This window comes from Camelina sativa, chromosome 14 (genome assembly GCF_000633955.1).
Source record: "Camelina sativa cultivar DH55 chromosome 14, Cs, whole genome shotgun sequence".
NCBI classification, from domain to species: domain Eukaryota; kingdom Viridiplantae; phylum Streptophyta; class Magnoliopsida; order Brassicales; family Brassicaceae; genus Camelina; species Camelina sativa.
This window is the reverse complement of record NC_025698.1, coordinates 13,296,521-13,314,457: the sequence shown is the minus strand read 5'-3', so window position 1 is coordinate 13,314,457 and position 17,937 is coordinate 13,296,521. Positions and strand designations below refer to the sequence as shown.

At 37.1% G+C, this 17,937-nt stretch overlaps 9 protein-coding genes across 18 annotated transcripts in view; 4 read left to right on the top strand and 5 right to left on the bottom strand.

Moving 5' to 3' along the window:
• On the top strand, positions 6–1,802 carry LOC104741311 (cytochrome P450 86B1-like). Its single transcript, XM_019235690.1, has one exon. The coding sequence runs from the start codon at positions 6–8 to the stop codon at positions 1,566–1,568; it is 1,563 nt and encodes a 520-aa protein (XP_019091235.1). The 3' UTR covers positions 1,569–1,802.
• Positions 2,300–4,963, bottom strand: LOC104741310 (E3 ubiquitin-protein ligase RGLG2-like). Of its 2 annotated transcripts, XM_010462140.2 has the most exons (10): positions 4,819–4,963; positions 4,310–4,527; positions 4,129–4,213; positions 3,887–4,027; positions 3,675–3,788; positions 3,489–3,586; positions 3,319–3,398; positions 2,999–3,232; positions 2,752–2,905; positions 2,300–2,667 (listed from the first exon to the last, which is right to left on the bottom strand). In XM_010462140.2, the coding sequence occupies exons 2-10, from the start codon at positions 4,505–4,507 to the stop codon at positions 2,530–2,532; spliced, it is 1,242 nt and encodes a 413-aa protein (XP_010460442.1). In that variant the 5' UTR covers positions 4,508–4,527; positions 4,819–4,963; the 3' UTR covers positions 2,300–2,529. The 2 variants fall into 2 exon arrangements, with proteins under 2 accessions (XP_010460442.1, XP_010460441.1); XM_010462139.2 differs by lacking the exon at positions 4,819–4,963 and having other exon boundaries at positions 4,310–4,691.
• On the top strand, positions 5,212–8,708 carry LOC104741309 (paramyosin-like). Its single transcript, XM_010462137.2, has 5 exons — positions 5,212–6,915; positions 6,997–7,073; positions 7,443–7,554; positions 7,682–7,798; positions 8,187–8,708. The coding sequence occupies exons 1-5, from the start codon at positions 5,530–5,532 to the stop codon at positions 8,535–8,537; spliced, it is 2,043 nt and encodes a 680-aa protein (XP_010460439.1). The 5' UTR covers positions 5,212–5,529; the 3' UTR covers positions 8,538–8,708.
• LOC104741307 lies at positions 9,462–12,493 on the top strand. Of its 9 annotated transcripts, none has more exons than XM_010462136.2 (15): positions 9,462–9,696; positions 9,931–9,998; positions 10,087–10,192; positions 10,278–10,373; positions 10,461–10,565; positions 10,655–10,738; positions 10,824–10,942; positions 11,026–11,127; positions 11,208–11,321; positions 11,400–11,456; positions 11,556–11,622; positions 11,726–11,779; positions 11,881–11,958; positions 12,049–12,084; positions 12,265–12,493. In XM_010462136.2, exons 2-15 carry the CDS (start codon positions 9,979–9,981, stop codon positions 12,382–12,384), a joined length of 1,158 nt encoding a protein of 385 aa, XP_010460438.1. In that variant the 5' UTR covers positions 9,462–9,696; positions 9,931–9,978; the 3' UTR covers positions 12,385–12,493. The 9 variants fall into 9 exon arrangements, with proteins under 9 accessions (XP_010460438.1, XP_010460434.1, XP_010460437.1 ...); XM_010462132.2 differs by having other exon boundaries at positions 10,084–10,192; XM_010462135.2 differs by having other exon boundaries at positions 9,925–9,998.
• On the top strand, positions 12,724–13,793 carry LOC104741306 (probable E3 ubiquitin-protein ligase XERICO). The gene has a single exon (XM_010462126.2). It carries the CDS (start codon positions 13,140–13,142, stop codon positions 13,536–13,538), a length of 399 nt encoding a protein of 132 aa, XP_010460428.1. The 5' UTR covers positions 12,724–13,139; the 3' UTR covers positions 13,539–13,793.
• On the bottom strand, positions 14,017–14,503 carry LOC109128762. Its single transcript, XM_019235702.1, has one exon. The coding sequence runs from the start codon at positions 14,501–14,503 to the stop codon at positions 14,234–14,236; it is 270 nt and encodes an 89-aa protein (XP_019091247.1). The 3' UTR covers positions 14,017–14,233.
• LOC109128761 lies at positions 14,566–15,100 on the bottom strand. The gene has a single exon (XM_019235701.1). The coding sequence runs from the start codon at positions 15,026–15,028 to the stop codon at positions 14,759–14,761; it is 270 nt and encodes an 89-aa protein (XP_019091246.1). The 5' UTR covers positions 15,029–15,100; the 3' UTR covers positions 14,566–14,758.
• LOC104741305 lies at positions 15,961–16,548 on the bottom strand. The gene has a single exon (XM_010462125.2). It carries the CDS (start codon positions 16,426–16,428, stop codon positions 16,177–16,179), a length of 252 nt encoding a protein of 83 aa, XP_010460427.1. The 5' UTR covers positions 16,429–16,548; the 3' UTR covers positions 15,961–16,176.
• Positions 17,755–17,937, bottom strand: part of LOC104743547 (ethylene-responsive transcription factor ESR2-like) — a 1,630-nt gene continuing 1,447 nt past the window's right edge. The window contains exon 2 of the mRNA XM_010464612.2: positions 17,755–17,922. Coding sequence (XP_010462914.1) covers positions 17,755–17,922 — 168 coding nt within the window. The remainder of the gene's footprint in view (positions 17,923–17,937) is intronic.

The window sequence follows — 17,937 nt, the reverse complement described above, 5'->3', positions numbered from 1 at the left end:
TGAAAATGCTGGTTTCTGCGGTGGAATGGGTATACACCCACTTGAGGTTATCGGACGTGGCTTTAGCCCTAGTAGGGCTTTTTCTTCTTAGTTACTTGCGTGAAAAGTTAGTGAGCAAAGGTGGGCCAGTGATGTGGCCAGTGTTGGGAATCATACCGCCGTTAGCCTTAAACAAATACGATCTGTTTGGTTGGTGCACCAGAGGCGTAGTCAGAGCTGGTGGGACGTTTCATTACAGAGGAATTTGGTTCGGTGGGTCTTACGGAATCATGACCGCGAATCCTGCAAACATCGAGCACATTCTCAAAACCAATTTCAAGAACTATCCAAAAGGTGCGTTTTATAGAGAGAGGTTTCGTGAGCTTCTTGAAGACGGGATCTTTAATGCTGATGGTGAGCTTTGGATGGAAGAGAGACGTGTGGCTAAAACCGAGATGCACTCTTCTCGTTTCTTGGAGCACACGTTTGCTACCATGAGAGATCTGGTGGACCAGAAGCTCGTGCCGCTGATGGAGAAGTTGTCTACTTCTAAGAGAGTCTTTGATCTACAAGATGTGCTCCTGCGTTTCACCTTCGACAACATCTGTATCTCTGCATTTGGGGTTTATCCGGGATCTTTAGAGATCAATTTACCTGAGATTCCTTTCGCTAAGGCTTTTGAGGAAGCCACGGAGTATACACTTGCAAGGTTTCTGATACCTCCTTTTGTGTGGAAGCCAATGAGGTTTCTAGATATTGGGTATGAGAGAAAGCTGAAAAAAGCGGTTAGAATCGTTCATGCATTTGCGAATAAGACAGTGAGAGAGAGGAGGAACAAGCTGAGGAAAACGGGGAACTTAAACGAATCCTCTGATCTCTTGTCACGCCTTATGCAGAGAGAGTACGAGAAAGAAGAAGGTATCACAAGAGGAAACTACTTTTCAGACAAGTACTTCAGAGAGTTCTGCACAAGTTTCATCATTGCGGGTCGGGACACTACATCAGTGGCCCTCGTGTGGTTCTTCTGGCTAGTTCAGAAACATCCTCAAGTCGAGATGAACATCCTAAGGGAAATCAGAGAGATCCGAGGGAAACGTACAACACAAGAAACAAAAGACCAGTTCGAGGCTGAAGAGCTTAGGGGAATGGTGTATCTCCAAGCTGCTCTAACAGAGTCACTGAGGCTTTACCCTTCGGTTCCAATGGAGATGAAACAAGCTTTAGAAGACGATGTGTTACCTGATGGGACAGTGGTGAAGAAAGGCGCTAGGATTCACTACTCGGTCTACTCGATGGGGAGAATAGAATCGATTTGGGGGAAAGACTGGGAAGAGTTCAAACCAGAGAGATGGATCAAAGATGGAAGAATAGTGAACGGAGATCAGTTCAAGTACGTTGTGTTCAACACAGGTCCGAGGCTATGTGTTGGGAAGAAGTTTGCGTATACACAGATGAAAATGGTGGCTGCACAAGTCTTGATGAGGTATTCAATCAAATTGATTCAAGTTCAGGAGATTGTTCCCAAGCTCACGACTACATTGTACATGAAGAACGGTATGCGTGTCGTGCTCCATCCCCGCAACTCGTAAGGTAAGTTCGGTTAGAAAATTATCCGTTTGGTTATTATGGATAACAAAGTAGTACTTAAAGCCTTGATTGGAAGAGCATAGGAAGAAGCTTTTTTTATTTTATCATCCAATCAATATTTATTAGGAGCGCATATAAGGGAGCATTTAGAAACTGCATATGCTCTCATATGCTCTCTTCCTGTATGCTCTGATTTGAAGCATTTCCCAAGCATATAACTCTAAAATATTAATATATATTAAAATCATTTTAAATAATTAATTTATTTTGTAATTAATGTGTTACATTAGAAATATATAATTAAAAATTATTAAATTATACATTTATATATATAACAATTTATTAAATGTAAAATATATTTTTAAAAAATTATATAGCAATGAGTGATAATTAATTTTAATAATGAAACACATTTAAATTATATTTTTTAATTAATGTCATATATTAATATAAATATAATATCTAATACTCTACTGCTATACGAATCAACTAAATGTGTTATATTATTTAGAGCATATGCACCTTATACCAATCAACTAAATGTGTTATATTACTCAGAGCATATGCACCTTAATGCTTATGTTGTATAATACTAATGCTCTAGTATATGTGATTCCAATTAAGCCCTTAGTAAAATAATTGATGTTGTAACAGTGTATTCAATATTAAGTATTTTAATCTGTTGTGGTGGGATATGTTTAACTAAAAACACTTATGTTTTCACGCTATCATGGAAACAAAACAATCTATTGTTTATTAAAAAAGCTCTAAAGCTAAACTGAAAGTGTTTAATCCAAGTGCAGTAAGAATGCGAAAAAAAAAAAGTTATGTACAGAAAGAATAGATGGAGAACCACAAAACTCTTGTATTCCCCTAAAGATGGAAACAATGGCGAAGCCCTCAGAAAAAAATAACGGGTTTCGTTCACCTTGTGGTCGATGATCTGATGAAAAAGTACCATTATTAATAGAGCTTGATGCGAACTGCAATAGTGGTGCGGCAAATGGGACACTTATCAATGTCTTGTCCACATCCATGGCAAGTCTGATGGCCACAGTTGAATGCCGTGTTCTTTGCATTAACCAGACAGATCGGGCAACTCTGAAATTCATTTTAAAATTTTTGGTTAAATGATATATAAATTATGGCACAGTTTCTTTATGATTAAAAGACATGTATACAAACCTCTCTCTCGTTACTACTAGCAGCTGAAGTAGGCGGTGCAGTGGCTGCAACAGTGCTTGACCAGGAAGTTTTCGGGGTGGTGTTCAGAAATGGGTTAGTAGCACTGATTGGTGGTGGAAGAGCAATCTTGTTTGGAGACTTTCCAGTTCTTCGTCTGCAAATATGGAAACAAGGGTCATATAAGAAAGAGTTTTGTAGTTGCAGAGGTTACAGTAATACTCTCAATAAAAAAAGTCAAGATATTAACCCGAGTAGGCCGAGCTCGAGGGTGGCCTTATACTGAGACGGGATCTCCATCAAGGCGGAAAGTGCAAATTCTGCTTCTTTTCTTCCAGGATCAAGGTTTTTAGCCATAATCTCAGTGAAATTTACAAATTGAAAATTGTCAAAGGCACGAGCGGGAATGTTGTCATCAAACTGTCTCATTGTATCCCAAGGACCATCTCCAACACCGACCAGAACTATCGATAAAGGATATGCACTGCGATTTGCACCGCAAGTTATAATAGAGCACAGAGGTTATTATTATATATCTGATTTTGAATAGACATAAAGAGAGATATGTACCTAGCTCTAACGATCGCATCAATGGTCTTTTGTTCTTGTGAGCTGAGGCCGCCTTGATTTGTATCAACACTTCTTGTCACCTGACATATATAAACATCAGAACCTAGTCAATCATGAGGTTAATGTAGGTAGGATAATGAATGTAGCAAAACAAGAATTTTTTTATTTACCTGTCCATCAGCAATTATGACAAGAACATGGTACTGCCCTCCGCTTTCTTCCACAATAGTCATGGCCCTTTCGATAATGGGTGCAAAAGAAGTTGGCCCTGTGACAGGAGCGACCAAAGGTAATGTAACAGAACAAAAAACACACACACATACACAAGCAGAAAAAGGAGTTTCTTAATGTCAAACCTGCAAGACACAGATGAGGAACAATCTCTCTGTAACGTGAAAGGACTTCTTCAAACCCATTACAGAATGTATCATTCGGATAGAAACTGAAGACATGCTGATCATGTGTTGTAGCTGCAAGAATCAAACATTTAAATGAACATTTCTCTTAAAACATACAGTGCTAATAATAACAAAGTATATTTTTGTTTTGTTTTGTTTCATATCATTACCATCTCCAAATCCATAACAAGGGATCAAATTATCCTCATCAAAACCAGATAAAGTCTTTCCAATGATGGAAATAGCTTGCTGGTACGGGTTTGGAGTTGTTCCAATGTAATGCAAGCTTTGCCTGTTGAATGATCTCGCTCCTTGAATTCAAATTCAAACCCACCAAAACATTACTTTAAAACCTTCAATTGCTTAAACATACATCATGTGAAGAACAAAAAAAGAATCTAACTTTTCACACCTGTCCACTCATTGCTCTTAGTGACATCTATACCAACAATCAGATTCGATGACTCCAAACCAGCATGGGAAAGAGCAGCCGTAACCTATAATATAAACCAACAAACATTCAAGAAACAGAACCAACAAACAAACAAACGTTCAAGAATCTCATAAACATGGCCAAAAAAGGGAAAATGGACCTCATTAATGGAACGGTAGTAATCACCGATCTGAGAATACTTCTTATTGCCTTGGTTCTTCACAGACCTGGAACTGGAAGATGAAGCAGGAGCCTGTGGAGTGTAGTTTGGATTGTGTCCGTAAGAAGATGAAGAAGCACTTTGAGAATATCTACGACTGCTTCTGTTGCTCGAGCGTTTCGAACTGCTACTTCCCATCACAAATTAATTCAAACTGCCTGCACCAAAAACAAAAAAAAAAATCAATTTTGCTGGAGACTTATCGATCTGATGAAGTATTATCTAATATCTTCTTTTTTTTTTGACATTGTTTGAATCAGCATAAAGTTCTTGTTTTTTTTTTACTACATTAACATACTAAAATCATCAAAGAATCGGTTTTTTTGGAAACTGAAGCGTCGGCAGGTAGTGGAAAGATCCAACTTTTTAATTCAATTGATCGTAGGAAAAAAAAAAAAAAAACTTGGAGAGAAGAATGAGCAGTAAATTTGAATGTGCAATTATGTTACCTTTTACTATGAATCGATTCTGTCTTTTGCGTACGCTGAATCTGCTGAATGAATGATGCTTTGTGAAATTCAATTTTTAGAATGCAGAGTTTATTTGTATACACAACTTCAGTTAGCTATATTATCGGGGAGTGGATTTATCACTTCCTTAAGCAAAATCTTTAACTAAAAACCTTAAACTTATGTAGGTAAGTAAGATTTATTTTGATTTGATGTCATCTACCTAACCAACTACCTCTAGCTTAAAAGTAAACGGGCTTCAAGTTTAAACATAGTTGGGCCAAAAGTACACGGGCTTAAGTTTTAACATAGTTGGGCCTTACAAATAATACAAAAACGAGCCTACCAAGTCTATTAATTAATTAAAAAAAATATAAAATGGAAGAAGACAGAGTAAGTAAACTAACCAAACCCACCGCCGAGATTGCTTTTTCTTCTGTCTTCTCCGCCGTCGAATTTGAAGTTCCTCCGCCGTATAAGATCGGCTCTTTGTTTCCACCTACCCCGATATACCCTTTTCGGAATTCTCCATCCTCTGATCATAGACGGCAGTTTCGATCTTCCTTTTTTTTTTTTTTTTTTTTTTTNTTTTTTTTCCAATTTTACCTCCTTGACGAAGCAATTTTTGCGTTCCAATTCCTTGCACGTCACTGATACGATCTTAGATCGGAGAGAAGGCGAAATTTTCTTCACTGATCGTACGGTGGTGAGATGGCTAACGGAAACGATGAGGACACCGATGCTGTCCTCAGCGACGTTGAGTCCGATGAACCAGCGCCTGTTGTTTTGAAAGATCCGCCGCGGGAAGAAGCGTCGGAAGAGAGGATAAATGAGCTAATCGCGGAACTCGATCGTGAGAAGAAAGCTCGAGAAGCTGCTGAGAGTTCGAAATCTGAGCTTCAGGTGTCGTTCAATCGATTAAAGGCTCTTGCACACGAGGCTATCAAGAAGCGCGACGAGTCTAAGCGAGAGCGAGATGAAGCTTTGAAGGAGAAGGAGAGTTTAACGAAGGAGCTTGAGAATGTGAGTAAAGGTAAAGATGAATTGATTAAGCAGCTTGACGAGGCTGTGAGATCTAGAGATGGTTTGAAAGCAGAGATTGAGAATTCGTCGCATATGTTGGTTTCTGGGATTGAGAAGATTTCTGGTAAAGTAAGCAGCTTTAAGAATTTTTCAAATGGGGGTCTTCCCAAGTCTCAGAAATACACTGGTCTAGCTTCTGTGGCTTATGGAGTTATTAAGCGTACTAATGAAATCGTGGAGGAGCTCGTTAGGCAGATTGATACTACTGCAAAGTCGAGAAATGAAGCTAGGGAGCAGATGGACCAGCGGAATTATGAGATAGCCATTGAGGTTTCTCAGTTGGAGTCTGCCATCAGTAATTTGCGATTGGAGGTTGCGGAGAAGGCTTCTACTGTTGATGATTTAGAGAGGGGTGTGAGTGAGAAAGATAAGAGGATTGCTGAACTTGAGAAAGGTAATTTAGAGAAGGTGAGTGTGCTAGAAGGTGAAGTTCTGGAGTTGAAACAGTTGGTTGATGAGTATGATGGAAAGTTGAAGACTATGGAAGTGAAGATGGTAGCTCAGCGTCCTTTGTTAATGGATCAGCTGAATCTTGTGTCAAGGATCCATGACCAGCTTTACGAGGTTGTAAGGATAGTTGATGGTAATAGTTCAGAGCAGTCAGATTTGTCTGAGTCTTTCTTTATGCCTCAAGAGACAGAGATGGAGGAGAACATTCGAGCTTCTTTAGCAGGTATGGAATCCATCTTCGAACTGACCAAAGTGGTTTCTGGGAAAGCACAGAGTTTGGTGGATGAGAATAGCCATGAACTGAAGAATTTGAATGAAACCGTGGGTCTATTAGTTAAGGAGAAGGAACATATTGGAACTTTACTGAGGAGCGCTTTGTCCAAAAGGATGATCACGGAGCAGTCATCCCAAAAAAGAGAATTGTTCCAGGCTGCAGAGAATGGTTTGAGAGATGTTGGTACTGATTCCAAATTCAGTAAATTCTTAAAGGATGGCAAGGTTCAGGACTCCCATAGTGGTAGTACTGATGCTCATAGTACAGAGGAGAATGAAATATATTCACTGGTGTGTATTCCTTTATGCCGATTATTTTTGATGAACTTCGTTTGTGCGAGTACCTTATGATGTCTCTGTATTGGAATGCAGGCCAGCACATTGGAAAATATTGTCAAGGCATCTCAGCTTGAGATCGTTGAACTGCAGCACTTGTTGGAGGAATCAAGGCAAGCTCTCTCAAGCATAACACCTCTTTTATATCTAATAACTTTAATCGAGAAATTTACTTAGTCGCAAGGAAAGTAGATGCTTAGTTTTACCTCATAGAATCAGGTGGCCAAGGAACGATGAGGCAAAGATAACTTTGATGAAGTTTCTATTAGGAACTTGAACCACTTGTAATTGCACCATCGTACTTGATGAAATTTCATGGAAGTGACTGTTTTAAATACATCTCTAAGTGGATTCTTGTGTAATGCATTTTTATATGTAATACTCCTAGTTTTCCAGTTTGTCTTGCTGTCCACAGTGATTCTTTTGCTTGCTTTTGTTGGTGTATCTTACGCGGACCACTTGTATTTGCATGCATCAACCAGGGAAGAAACTAGCGCTCTTAGGAAACAGTTGGACACTCAAACGAAGGAGCTCAACCAGAGAATGCGCCAAATAGAAGAACGTAAAGAAAAAGAGAGAATAGCGAATGAAAACGTGAGTGAAGTTTAGCTCGCTATATTGCTGTGAAAGCTGATAGTTATGCATCATTTGGCTTTTTATGACAAACTATATAACACTGTCTCAAGATTTTTTTTTAACTTTTGGTTCCTTGGGATGATAGGTTGAAGGGCTTATGACCGACATTGCTGCTGCTGAAGAAGAAATAACAAGATGGAAAGTAGCAGCCGAGCAGGAGGCTGCTGCTGGAGGAGCTGTTGAACAAGACTTCACATCACAGGTACGTGATAACTGATAAGTCCTTGGGGTTAGTCTAGTGCAGGAGCATTGTAATTACCCTAGGTGGTTTGTAGTGGATTATAGCTATGTTGGCAAGCTCAGTACTAGTACTAATAGTTAAGTCAGTTAGCTAGAAAGCTAACCGGTTATAAAGGAAGTTTAGGAGATAGTTAGGGTATCCAGGATTTGTCCTCGGCCTTAGAAATTGGGCTGGGAGTAGAGATTCTCCCTTTTGATTAAGTCTCTTTATGATGTATAGTTCTTCGTGGAGTGAGTAAAGAAGTTTCTCCGGTTTTGGATCCTATTAATGCACTCTGTTCAATTTATAGGTATGCAATTCCTGGGAACTAAGGCATGATAGTCTTAACTCTTATTGTTTTCTTTTTTAGCTGTCTGTGTTAAAAGAAGAACTTGAAGAGGCAAAGCAAGCGATTGTAGAATCAGAGAAGAAACTAAAGTTTAAGGAAGAGACAGCTGCTGCAGCCATGGGTGCAAGGGATGCTGCAGAGAGATCTCTGAGACTCGCAGACAATAGGGCGACTAAGTTGAGGGAAAGAATCCAAGAGCTAAACCGTAAAGTTGAAGAATTAGAAACCCATAGAGACATGAATAACTCAAACAGAGCTAGATATGCGTGTTGGCCTTGGCAACTTCTCGGGATTGATTTTGTGGGAGGTCGAAGAATTGAGTCGGGACAAGAGAGTGCGAACGAGATGGAACTCGCTGAACCTCTACTATGATAAAACCGGTACTGTATACAAAAAATAACATACGCTCTGTATTTGTTTTTGATTTTTATGTATATATACTCATCTGAAAAAAAAAAAGTTTTTCAAAGCTTTTAACATGTTTTCATGTTGTAATGTTTTGACTAAAAAAAAATTGAAGAGTACGGTGTTTCCCACACCCAACACTACAGTGATCATCAACAAAATGTGATTCTTACCATCCTTTTTTGCTCATAATCATAGAGTGCAAATGGCTCAGATGATGAATCTCATGGATCAAAAGTTATAAGATAAATTGATAAAACTCAACTTATGTAACTCAATTTCTTAGCTATTTGTTGACTTCATAACTAATCTTATTTACTTTTGCTGAACATAAAATTCAATTAGAAAAAATAGAGCATTTGATATAATAAATAATTATTATTCATCATAACTTATCAAGAATTGATCTTATAGGAATTTTGTACCATAAATAATTGATAAATATTAGATTAATAATAAACTATTCATCAATAAATTTCAATTTATATTTACTTTTTTTTCAACACTTTTTATTTTTCCAAATGACCATGTATAATAGGAAAGCCATTAAAATTGCAGAATGGTAGATAAATTGCTATATACTACATTTGTAAAAATAAAATAAAATATATTGTAATAAATGTATGCAAAAGATAGTGATTTCGTTTCAAAGTGGTATATATAGTTTCCAAAAAAAGGGTGATATTGATTTATACAGCATTGACTTTTGAACCGTTCAAATTGTAACCAATCAAAGGAGTTATAACTTGTTGATATTCATCTTCTTTGGGTGGGTGAGGAGGAGTCATCATGAGTTCATGACTAATATATTTGTTCATATGAGTAAGTTACCCAAATTAATTGAAAAAAGTTCTATATATGTGAAGGTTATAAAACTCCCCGTTTTGGCTTCAAATTTCTGTATGCCTAATCACCTCTAATTTAGTCATATCATAAAAATCTAAAATTTCCTCAAAAATATCAAATTTTTTTTTTGGTTTTTTACGAAACAGCTTTTCAGTTCCACACGTCTGCTCTGAGGACTGGAGATCGCCGGAGGAATAAGGATCTCCAGAAAAAAAAGAATACCATTAATTTGATCAAGACGCGTAAACTCGTCTCAAATTTGTTCGTGGTGTTCTACGTTGTATGTAATGTCACGTCTTTCTTTATATTTTTAATGTTTTATTGTTATCATCACCTTCGTGCTTTGTCGTGTGTAAAATTTTTATGGCTAATCAACATTGCTGATGACACGTGAATGTAGCATTGTTTTGTTAATCTAAGGTGATAAAGCAAATGAAGTCTTCTGATTCGATCATTCGTGTTTTGTTCTGATCGTATCAAGTGATTGATTTCAGTTTGGTTTATCAAGAAACAGGAGTGATCGAGATGCTGTTGATGACAAGTTTTGATTAAAAACATAACTATGGGAATCTTGTCACGCAGGTAAGAAAAGCCCATTTTATATCTCTTTTCTCTTATTGTTCTCTCTCAGTCAGATCGTTGATAATGTGATTTTTGTTATTATTAGTAGTAGTAGGAGATCAGAAGAGAGCATGAAGCTTCTTACAACTGCTTTGTTTGCTATAGCTTTTGGCATTCTTCTTGGACTATCTTTCCCATCATTATGGATCACTCAGGTTCCTTTTATTCTTATCTTCCAACAAAAGTCTTCTCTGTTTCTTAGATTTTATCCTCCATCTCATGCCATTTTTAATTGTGTAGACGAGTCTCCCGAGAAATCTTCTTCGTTCCATTGCTATCTCACATAGGAATTCAGAAACTGCAACTCCTCCCAAAGCCATTGATATCACAACAAAGGCATGTTATATATGTTGGAATTTACACACATCTTTTTGATGTTTTAAGAACAATACCAAAGCTTAATAAGATAATGTTTTGGTTCAGATATGGGAGCCTTCAAATCCTCGAGGCGCTGAGAGATTACCACCCGGTATTATCGCATCCGAATCAGACTTCTACTTGCGCAGATTGTGGGGAAACCCTGATGAGGTTTGTTCTCTTTCTTGAATATTACTACCATCTTTCATGTGTGATCATCAGGGACACTAGCTTCAAGTTTGTTTCCTCTGTTTCATCAGGATTTGAAGAAACAACCGAGATATCTAGCAACATTTACAGTGGGTTATAATCAGAGACACAATATAGATGCATATGTTAACAAGGTTTGTGTGATGCCCTTTCTTGTCTTCTCTTTTTGCTTAATACTTGATAGTAAACTAATTATGTATTGTCTACTCAAAAAACTAGTTTTCAGACAACTTTACAATTGTTCTGTTTCATTACGATGGGAGAACAAGTGAGTGGAATGATGAGTTTGAGTGGTCAAAGAATGCAATACACATAAGTGTCAAAAAGCAGACAAAATGGTATATCAATATCTTTGCTTAAGCCCCTTTTAATTTTTATCTGGTTATATGACGTTCTTGACTCTAATATTGTGAATTGTAAGGTGGTATGCAAAGAGATTCTTGCATCCGGACATTGTAGCACAGTACGATTATATATTCATATGGGATGAAGATCTTGGAGTCGATCACTTCAACGCAGAAGAGTGAGTTTATTTTAATTACTTTCTCACTTCCATTTTAATGAGCTCAGTAAAAAATTTCTAACCTATCTATGTTGTTGAAGATACGTACGCATAGTGAAGAAGCATGGCCTTGAGATTTCGCAGCCTGGTTTGGACCCAGAGAGAGGGTTTAATTGGCAGATCACCAAAAGAAGAGAACATAGTGAAGTCCATAAGTATATATCTGACTCATAACTTCCTCTCTAGATGATATTTTATTATCTTACAATATATATGACTTGAATCTTAATCAGGGAAACAGATGAGAAACTAGATTGGTGCTCTCATCCTCCACGCCCTCCGTGTGCTGGGTATGTTTAGAATAATCTCTCTATCTATTAATCGAACTCAAGTTTTACATGTCCACATATTTTTTTAGCTTAATTTTTGTGTCTCTCATAAAATCACAGATTTGTGGAAATCATGGCTCCTGTCTTCTCAAAAAATGCGTGGCGCTGCGTGTGGTATATGATCCAGGTCACAATTACATTATCATCTCTTGTCTTATTCCACTATTTGCAAAGTTACCTTTCCCATTTCCCAAATTCTTTACTTATACCTTATTATGAACTGAGAACAGAATGATTTGGTACATGGTTGGGGTCTTGACTTTGCACTCAGAAGATGTGTTGAGGTACACAGAAGACTACCATGTTGCGTAGTGTTTATATTAACGTACTTGCGTGTTTGGTCGATTAATGATGAGGCCTCCATTTTTTATATGTGAAAATGAAGGAGCCTGCATATGAGAAGATAGGAATAGTAGACTCTCAGTGGATCGTTCATCAATTTATCCCTTCCCTTGGCAATGAGGTTAACTAACTTCTTCACCTTCTCCTCTCTGGGAAAAAAAAAACAATGAAGATCTCATTCTTTCTCCTTTTCTTTCCAATATGTATACAGGGAAACTCAGAGAACGGGAAAGCGCCATGGCAAGGGGTAAGAAAACTTGGTTTTGTATTTGGCTTTGTCTGAAAGAGAAGCTTGGTCTTGTTTTTGGGAGAGTTTCATGGGTTCTCTCTATAACAAAAAAAACTAGGGCTATCTTAGGTTTTTAGATACCTTGACAAGCAGGCAACCAAATAGACCAATCTGTCTTAAAATTTGTGTGTTTTGCAGGTGAGAGATAGATGTCAAATGGAATGGAAATTGTTCGAGAAAAGAGTAGAAAACGCAGAGAAGGATTATTTCAAATCGTTACAAGTTGAAAGCCCATCCAATTCAACCACCTCTCGATAGGACCTTACCATATATTAGTAGTTCTTGTAGCCAGGATAAACTTCTGAGGTGCTATATATACTATATAGACTGTTTCAACATATATACATTTTTACAGGTTATAGATGAACCTCATCTCTTTAAACAGATTCCATTGATTAGTAAAGAGGAGTGTCCATAATAATTCATGCTTTTAATCAGAAAAAAAAGATTGTGAGGAGCTGAAACAGAACAGGTGTGTGGACTCTGAAATGATTTGTCAATGCGTCTGTACATTATTACATGGCATTCTTTCTTAAGTTAGCGATCGTGAGAGATGAGTCTCCACGTGTCGATTACGAGTCCACCTCGGGAGAACAAGGAGCTCTCCACAACGCATCACCTGGTTGGCTGATTGCAATACGTGTCAGAAGATCTACAAAACAAAACACAACATAGAAAAAAACAAAACAAAAACAGAGTTTTTTCACTTTTTAATTCTGTTTTCGTTATAAAAAGGACGAACCTACCTTGTGTCCACCACAATCAAGTTGAGACATTGAGAGGGATGAGTCTCTAAGGACAACCTCTCTTGTGTCGACACGTGCGTAGACCACCGCTGGTTAAAAAAACAAAAAAAAACCCCCCAATCGCCCATCGGAACATGAGTGGCGGCTATACTTCCTCTATATTTCTCTTCTTCTAAGGTTTTTTTTTTCAAGTCTCAAAACTTTCAAAAGACTCTCTCAGTTACATCTTTTGTTTATAGAAGCTAAATAAGAAGACATTACAAAGAAATGGGTCTTTCGCAGTTTCCGACAGCACCAGAAGGAGTACTACCACTTCTGGTGATGAACACGGTTGTTTCAGTCACTCTGTTAAAGAACATGGTGAGGTCTGTTTTTCAAATTGTGGTATCCAAGAGTGAAGCATCCATCGACTTAGATGACGACGTGGCTGAAGAGGATTTCTTGAGGAAAAGAGTCTCGATAACGAAGTTCAAGTCTCTGTGTGAGAACAGAGGAGGTGAAGAAGAAGAGAAAGGTGTGGAGTGTTGTGTGTGTCTTTGTGGGTTTAAAGAGGAAGAGGAAGTGAGTGAGTTGGTTTCTTGCAAGCATTTCTTCCACAGAGCTTGTCTAGACAACTGGTTTGGTAATAACCACACCACATGTCCACTTTGCAGGTCTATTCTCTAGTGGTGCGAATCTTTATTTACACTTTTCTTTTCTGCTTTGTTTACCTTTTATAGGGAAATGCCACATTCTCTATCCTCTGTTTTACCCTTTTTGGTGTCTATGTTTTTCCCCTTTTTTTTCTTGGTTTGGAAAAGGGGTTTTTTCATAATAAACAATGACTTTAATTGTTGTATGTGTGTGATTTCCCCTTTTTCTTGGTTTTAAAAAGGGGTTTCTTCTCTTGTCTAATATGAATGCAGAACGCATATATCAACTCTTAAACTCTTGTATTTTAACATTTTCGAAAGAATTATATTCTATATCTTCTTGCACTTTAATTTCATGTATTCATGATAAGTGTGACAATCTTGCATTTAAATGTGAAACTAAGAGTATATAACTTGTATAGTGTAATGGTTTGTGTTTGTGTAGTTAGTTAATATTCGAATCCAAACCAGATTTTGTATGTTATCGGAAACAAAAATTGCGTGGGACTAAAGATCTAAAAGTACATAATATTACGTACAGTACTAATCATAGTCTTTATTTCCATGCACCTTTGTAGACAAAGGGTAACAAGAGCACCCATTTTGTTACAAAACAAAAATAAAAACAAGAAGAAGAAGAACACAATATCATTTAATACAATCTATATAGAATATGCCAATATGGTATGCCACTAGCTTTTATCATTTCTTATTATTTGTCCGCATACACTAGGCGCTCTTAGTCATCCACTTACTGAACTTCGTATGCTCAAACTTGATGAACTCCTCTGCCTCTTTGTCAACATCCTCCGATTTTGCAACCTCTCTCGTGCCCATCTTCTCGCTCTTCGACCTCCTCACATCTGCATACTCGAAGCCCTGAATCGGATCTTCTGCTGCAAAGACAGCTCTGAACTCCTTCATCGAGTCCCGGTGGTGATGATTATGATTACGATGATGGTGATGAGATTTGTGATTGGAGGAGTTTCCAAGAACCATCCTTAAAACTANGGAAACAAAAATTGCGTGGGACTAAAGATCTAAAAGTACATAATATTACGTACAGTACTAATCATAGTCTTTATTTCCATGCACCTTTGTAGACAAAGGGTAACAAGAGCACCCATTTTGTTACAAAACAAAAATAAAAACAAGAAGAAGAAGAACACAATATCATTTAATACAATCTATATAGAATATGCCAATATGGTATGCCACTAGCTTTTATCATTTCTTATTATTTGTCCGCATACACTAGGCGCTCTTAGTCATCCACTTACTGAACTTCGTATGCTCAAACTTGATGAACTCCTCTGCCTCTTTGTCAACATCCTCCGATTTTGCAACCTCTCTCGTGCCCATCTTCTCGCTCTTCGACCTCCTCACATCTGCATACTCGAAGCCCTGAATCGGATCTTCTGCTGCAAAGACAGCTCTGAACTCCTTCATCGAGTCCCGGTGGTGATGATTATGATTACGATGATGGTGATGAGATTTGTGATTGGAGGAGTTTCCAAGAACCATCCTTAAAACTAGAACCCTTTAGCTGTCTTTTGTTTCGAGTGTTGTTGTTTTGGTAGCGATATCTTTAAAAACTATCGTAAGGGCCGTTTATATAAGAAATGTAATGAGTTTATGAAGTCAACATAATAGATGGGCGTGAATCCGATTCCCATTTTTCTTTATGTCTTGTCCGAGCAAATATAGAAATATACTCCTAGAGGTTTGGCTGATTTTAATATATTCTAATGCACATGTCTAGAGATATGGTCTAATGACATAGGTAAGGATCCAATACGAAACATAGCGCGTGAGAGATTAGCTTTAAACAATAGCAAAATTGATTGGTCGAAAACTTCAACAATTTCGTATCCTTGAAGTGGGCCAACGGTTTATAATTTTTCTAAGGTCGTATATGCCAACGATTACAAACGGCGAAATGGTATATGGTAAGTTACTGTTGGTTATTCGTCACACTATTATGATCGAATTAGATGCCGATGGCCAAATAATAATGTATCTAATGCGCAACTTGGATGGAGAGGCGTAGGAAAAACGTGGGTCTCTTCGTCGGTCGTCCTGTAGATTTCAGATTTGTCTTTGTTGCTTGGTCAAAAAGTGATGTAGGTTGTGTCAACCTGATTGATCTGGCCCGGCACGGCCAAGCCCATAACATAGGTGAGAGAGAACATGTGGATGAGAGCCTAGAAACTTCAAATAATTTGGGAACGACTTGCAATCGTCTCTACAGATGTTTTTGAAGTAATCTTTTGAAAGACGAAAATATTGATTTGCCATTATAGCACTATTCCGTCTCTACTTGTCTAAAAGTTATCTGATCATAACGCCCTTTGAAACATCTTAAAGGCCAAGATCTTGAGGCAACGTGTAATACGAAGAAAAAGAAAATCATTTTCCAACAAAGCCTAAGATTTAAAATATTGTACCCAAATTGATAAGTGGGGAAAATATAATGATCAATAAATTTATCGAAAAAGTAAATATAAATGTTTTACATAGACTTCAATATCCATATATAAATTAAAAAACTTGCACCTCAATACAAGACTAGCTAGAGACAAAAGAGAATAGAACTATACTACCTTGTTTGGTCACTAGCATAATGCTCCAAAGCATAGACACAAAAACAAACCCTAAGCTTCCTATAGTGACTACTTAGCTGCTGCTTCATTTCCGGTGCTAGAATCATCTGGCTTGGTCATAAGATTTTCAAGTATGTTCGTCTCAACGCTCTTGTTACGCTGCAGCGATGGAGTCCGGTGAAGCTTGCACCTAAATGACCCCGGGTGAGTGGTCGGTGAGCAAATGCAGTTGGTCTTAGTGATGCTGGTCTGCCGGGATAGCCCGCCAAGGCCCATCTCCCCTATGGAAGCTTTAGTCTCCATGATTCCTTTATCGTTCATAATTTGAATATGAAAGATAAGAAGAGCAATCAAAGATGTATATATAAAAATATTTTAACCTCTTTATCAATTTTCTATATTGAAGAAGCTTCAAGGCTGAACAAATCTTTTTCTACTTGCATGATCATCACGGGAATGATGATGGACTCCATCAAGGACCAACTGTATCCTTTAACTTTTCATAATGTTCCAACTTTCAACTACTTCGGTCCTTAAGTAGATAAATGATTCACTATTAATATGACTTCCATCATCATTCATCAATTATACTCTTTTATAAATGCTGCTTAGAGTTAGAGATATCATATTTATATAATAACTTATTATATGTGCAATGCAAAATAAAATTCAAAAAGATATTCAAATTCAATTGAATATTATCTTTTCAAATTATATGTGAATTAATAAAAAATTTAAACTTATACAAAAAATTATTTTATTTTAACCGAATCAGTTCTTTATTAATTTTAATATATATTAAATACTTCTACATGAAATTAAAAATATTGAAAGAAAATCACTTTATTTCTTTTTATTGATCCGTTTTTTCTTCATCCTGTATGTACTTAATTGTGACGACTGATGTGACCATCTAAAATCAAAGACAATCACAACATCTTTCCATATCAAATCATGAACTAAAGAATACAATATTTAGAAGCTCTTGGATTTTTGAAGAGTACCCCTAGAAAATCATAAATGGGATGGTTGTTTTTGTTGATTGATCTCCTTCCTTGGAGCCTTAGAATATCACATCCAATATAGAACTAAACATGCAATTATGCAAATTCAAGTTGTATACACATATATGTCTTTTGAGAATTGATGGTACTATAAACACTTCGACTTTTGATCGAACCTCTAGGTCTAGAACTTGCGATAATTTACCGACAAACAAGGGTGTAAGGATTTTGGGAACTTAAAATATAATTATGTGCTTCCGGTGATTGAAAGGGCGGGGAAAAGGAAAAGGAGGAAAAGTTAAGAGGACAAAGGCTGTCTTTTTGGATTCTGAAGGTAACTTATTAGAAAAGAACTATATTTTGTTGAAGATCTTTTTTGTCTTTTTGGTGTTGTCTTCATTCCCTCGACTATTAATTTCCTAAAATTTTTAATTATCTTAGCTCATAATCGACATGTATTATACATCATTAATTAACTTTGCTCATACTCAGATAAAGTTGTCCTTTGCTAAAAGCATTCTATCTTGAGTGATAAACTGATCATACAACGAACTAGATGAAGAAACAAAGACAAAAAAGGATTTGAGTCATAACCTAAACAACAGTGAAGTAATAAGCATGTAAAGAACACAACAACAATGTTCTAATAATCATGAACGCAATACTGATAAAGCATTCCAACATTTCCGTTGTACTCCATCGTAGCTGAATCAAACCCACTCTCATGATCAGCCCAACCCAACTCTCCGTGATATTTCACCTCACCAAATCCGTCTCCTTCGACGTTGACGTTGGGTAAACCAAGATCTGTCTGAAAACCGGTCTC

Bases quoted from the DNA above. Each gene is read 5' to 3' on its own strand.
- LOC104741311 (XM_019235690.1), top strand. From the start codon at position 6: ATGCTGGTTTCTGCGGTGGAATGGGTATACACCCACTTGAGGTTATCG.
- LOC109128761 (XM_019235701.1), bottom strand. From the start codon at position 15,028: ATGGTTCTTGGAAACTCCTCCAATCACAAATCTCATCACCATCATCGT.
- LOC104741306 (XM_010462126.2), top strand. From the start codon at position 13,140: ATGGGTCTTTCGCAGTTTCCGACAGCACCAGAAGGAGTACTACCACTT.
- LOC104741310 (XM_010462140.2), bottom strand. From the start codon at position 4,507: ATGGGAAGTAGCAGTTCGAAACGCTCGAGCAACAGAAGCAGTCGTAGA. The intron at 3,789-3,886 runs GTAATGATATGA...TGATTCTTGCAG, and splicing joins TTGTTATGGATTTGGAGATG to CTACAACACATGATCAGCAT. The intron at 3,399-3,488 runs GTAAATAAAAAA...TATATATGTCAG, and splicing joins TCATAATTGCTGATGGACAG to GTGACAAGAAGTGTTGATAC.
- LOC109128762 (XM_019235702.1), bottom strand. From the start codon at position 14,503: ATGGTTCTTGGAAACTCCTCCAATCACAAATCTCATCACCATCATCGT.
- LOC104741309 (XM_010462137.2), top strand. From the start codon at position 5,530: ATGGCTAACGGAAACGATGAGGACACCGATGCTGTCCTCAGCGACGTT. The intron at 6,916-6,996 runs GTGTGTATTCCT...ATTGGAATGCAG, and splicing joins AGAATGAAATATATTCACTG to GCCAGCACATTGGAAAATAT. The intron at 7,555-7,681 runs GTGAGTGAAGTT...TTGGGATGATAG, and splicing joins AGAGAATAGCGAATGAAAAC to GTTGAAGGGCTTATGACCGA.
- LOC104741305 (XM_010462125.2), bottom strand. From the start codon at position 16,428: ATGAACGATAAAGGAATCATGGAGACTAAAGCTTCCATAGGGGAGATG.
- LOC104741307 (XM_010462132.2), top strand. From the start codon at position 9,979: ATGGGAATCTTGTCACGCAG. The intron at 11,322-11,399 runs GTATATATCTGA...AATCTTAATCAG, and splicing joins GAACATAGTGAAGTCCATAA to GGAAACAGATGAGAAACTAG. The intron at 12,085-12,264 runs GTAAGAAAACTT...TGTGTTTTGCAG, and splicing joins GGAAAGCGCCATGGCAAGGG to GTGAGAGATAGATGTCAAAT.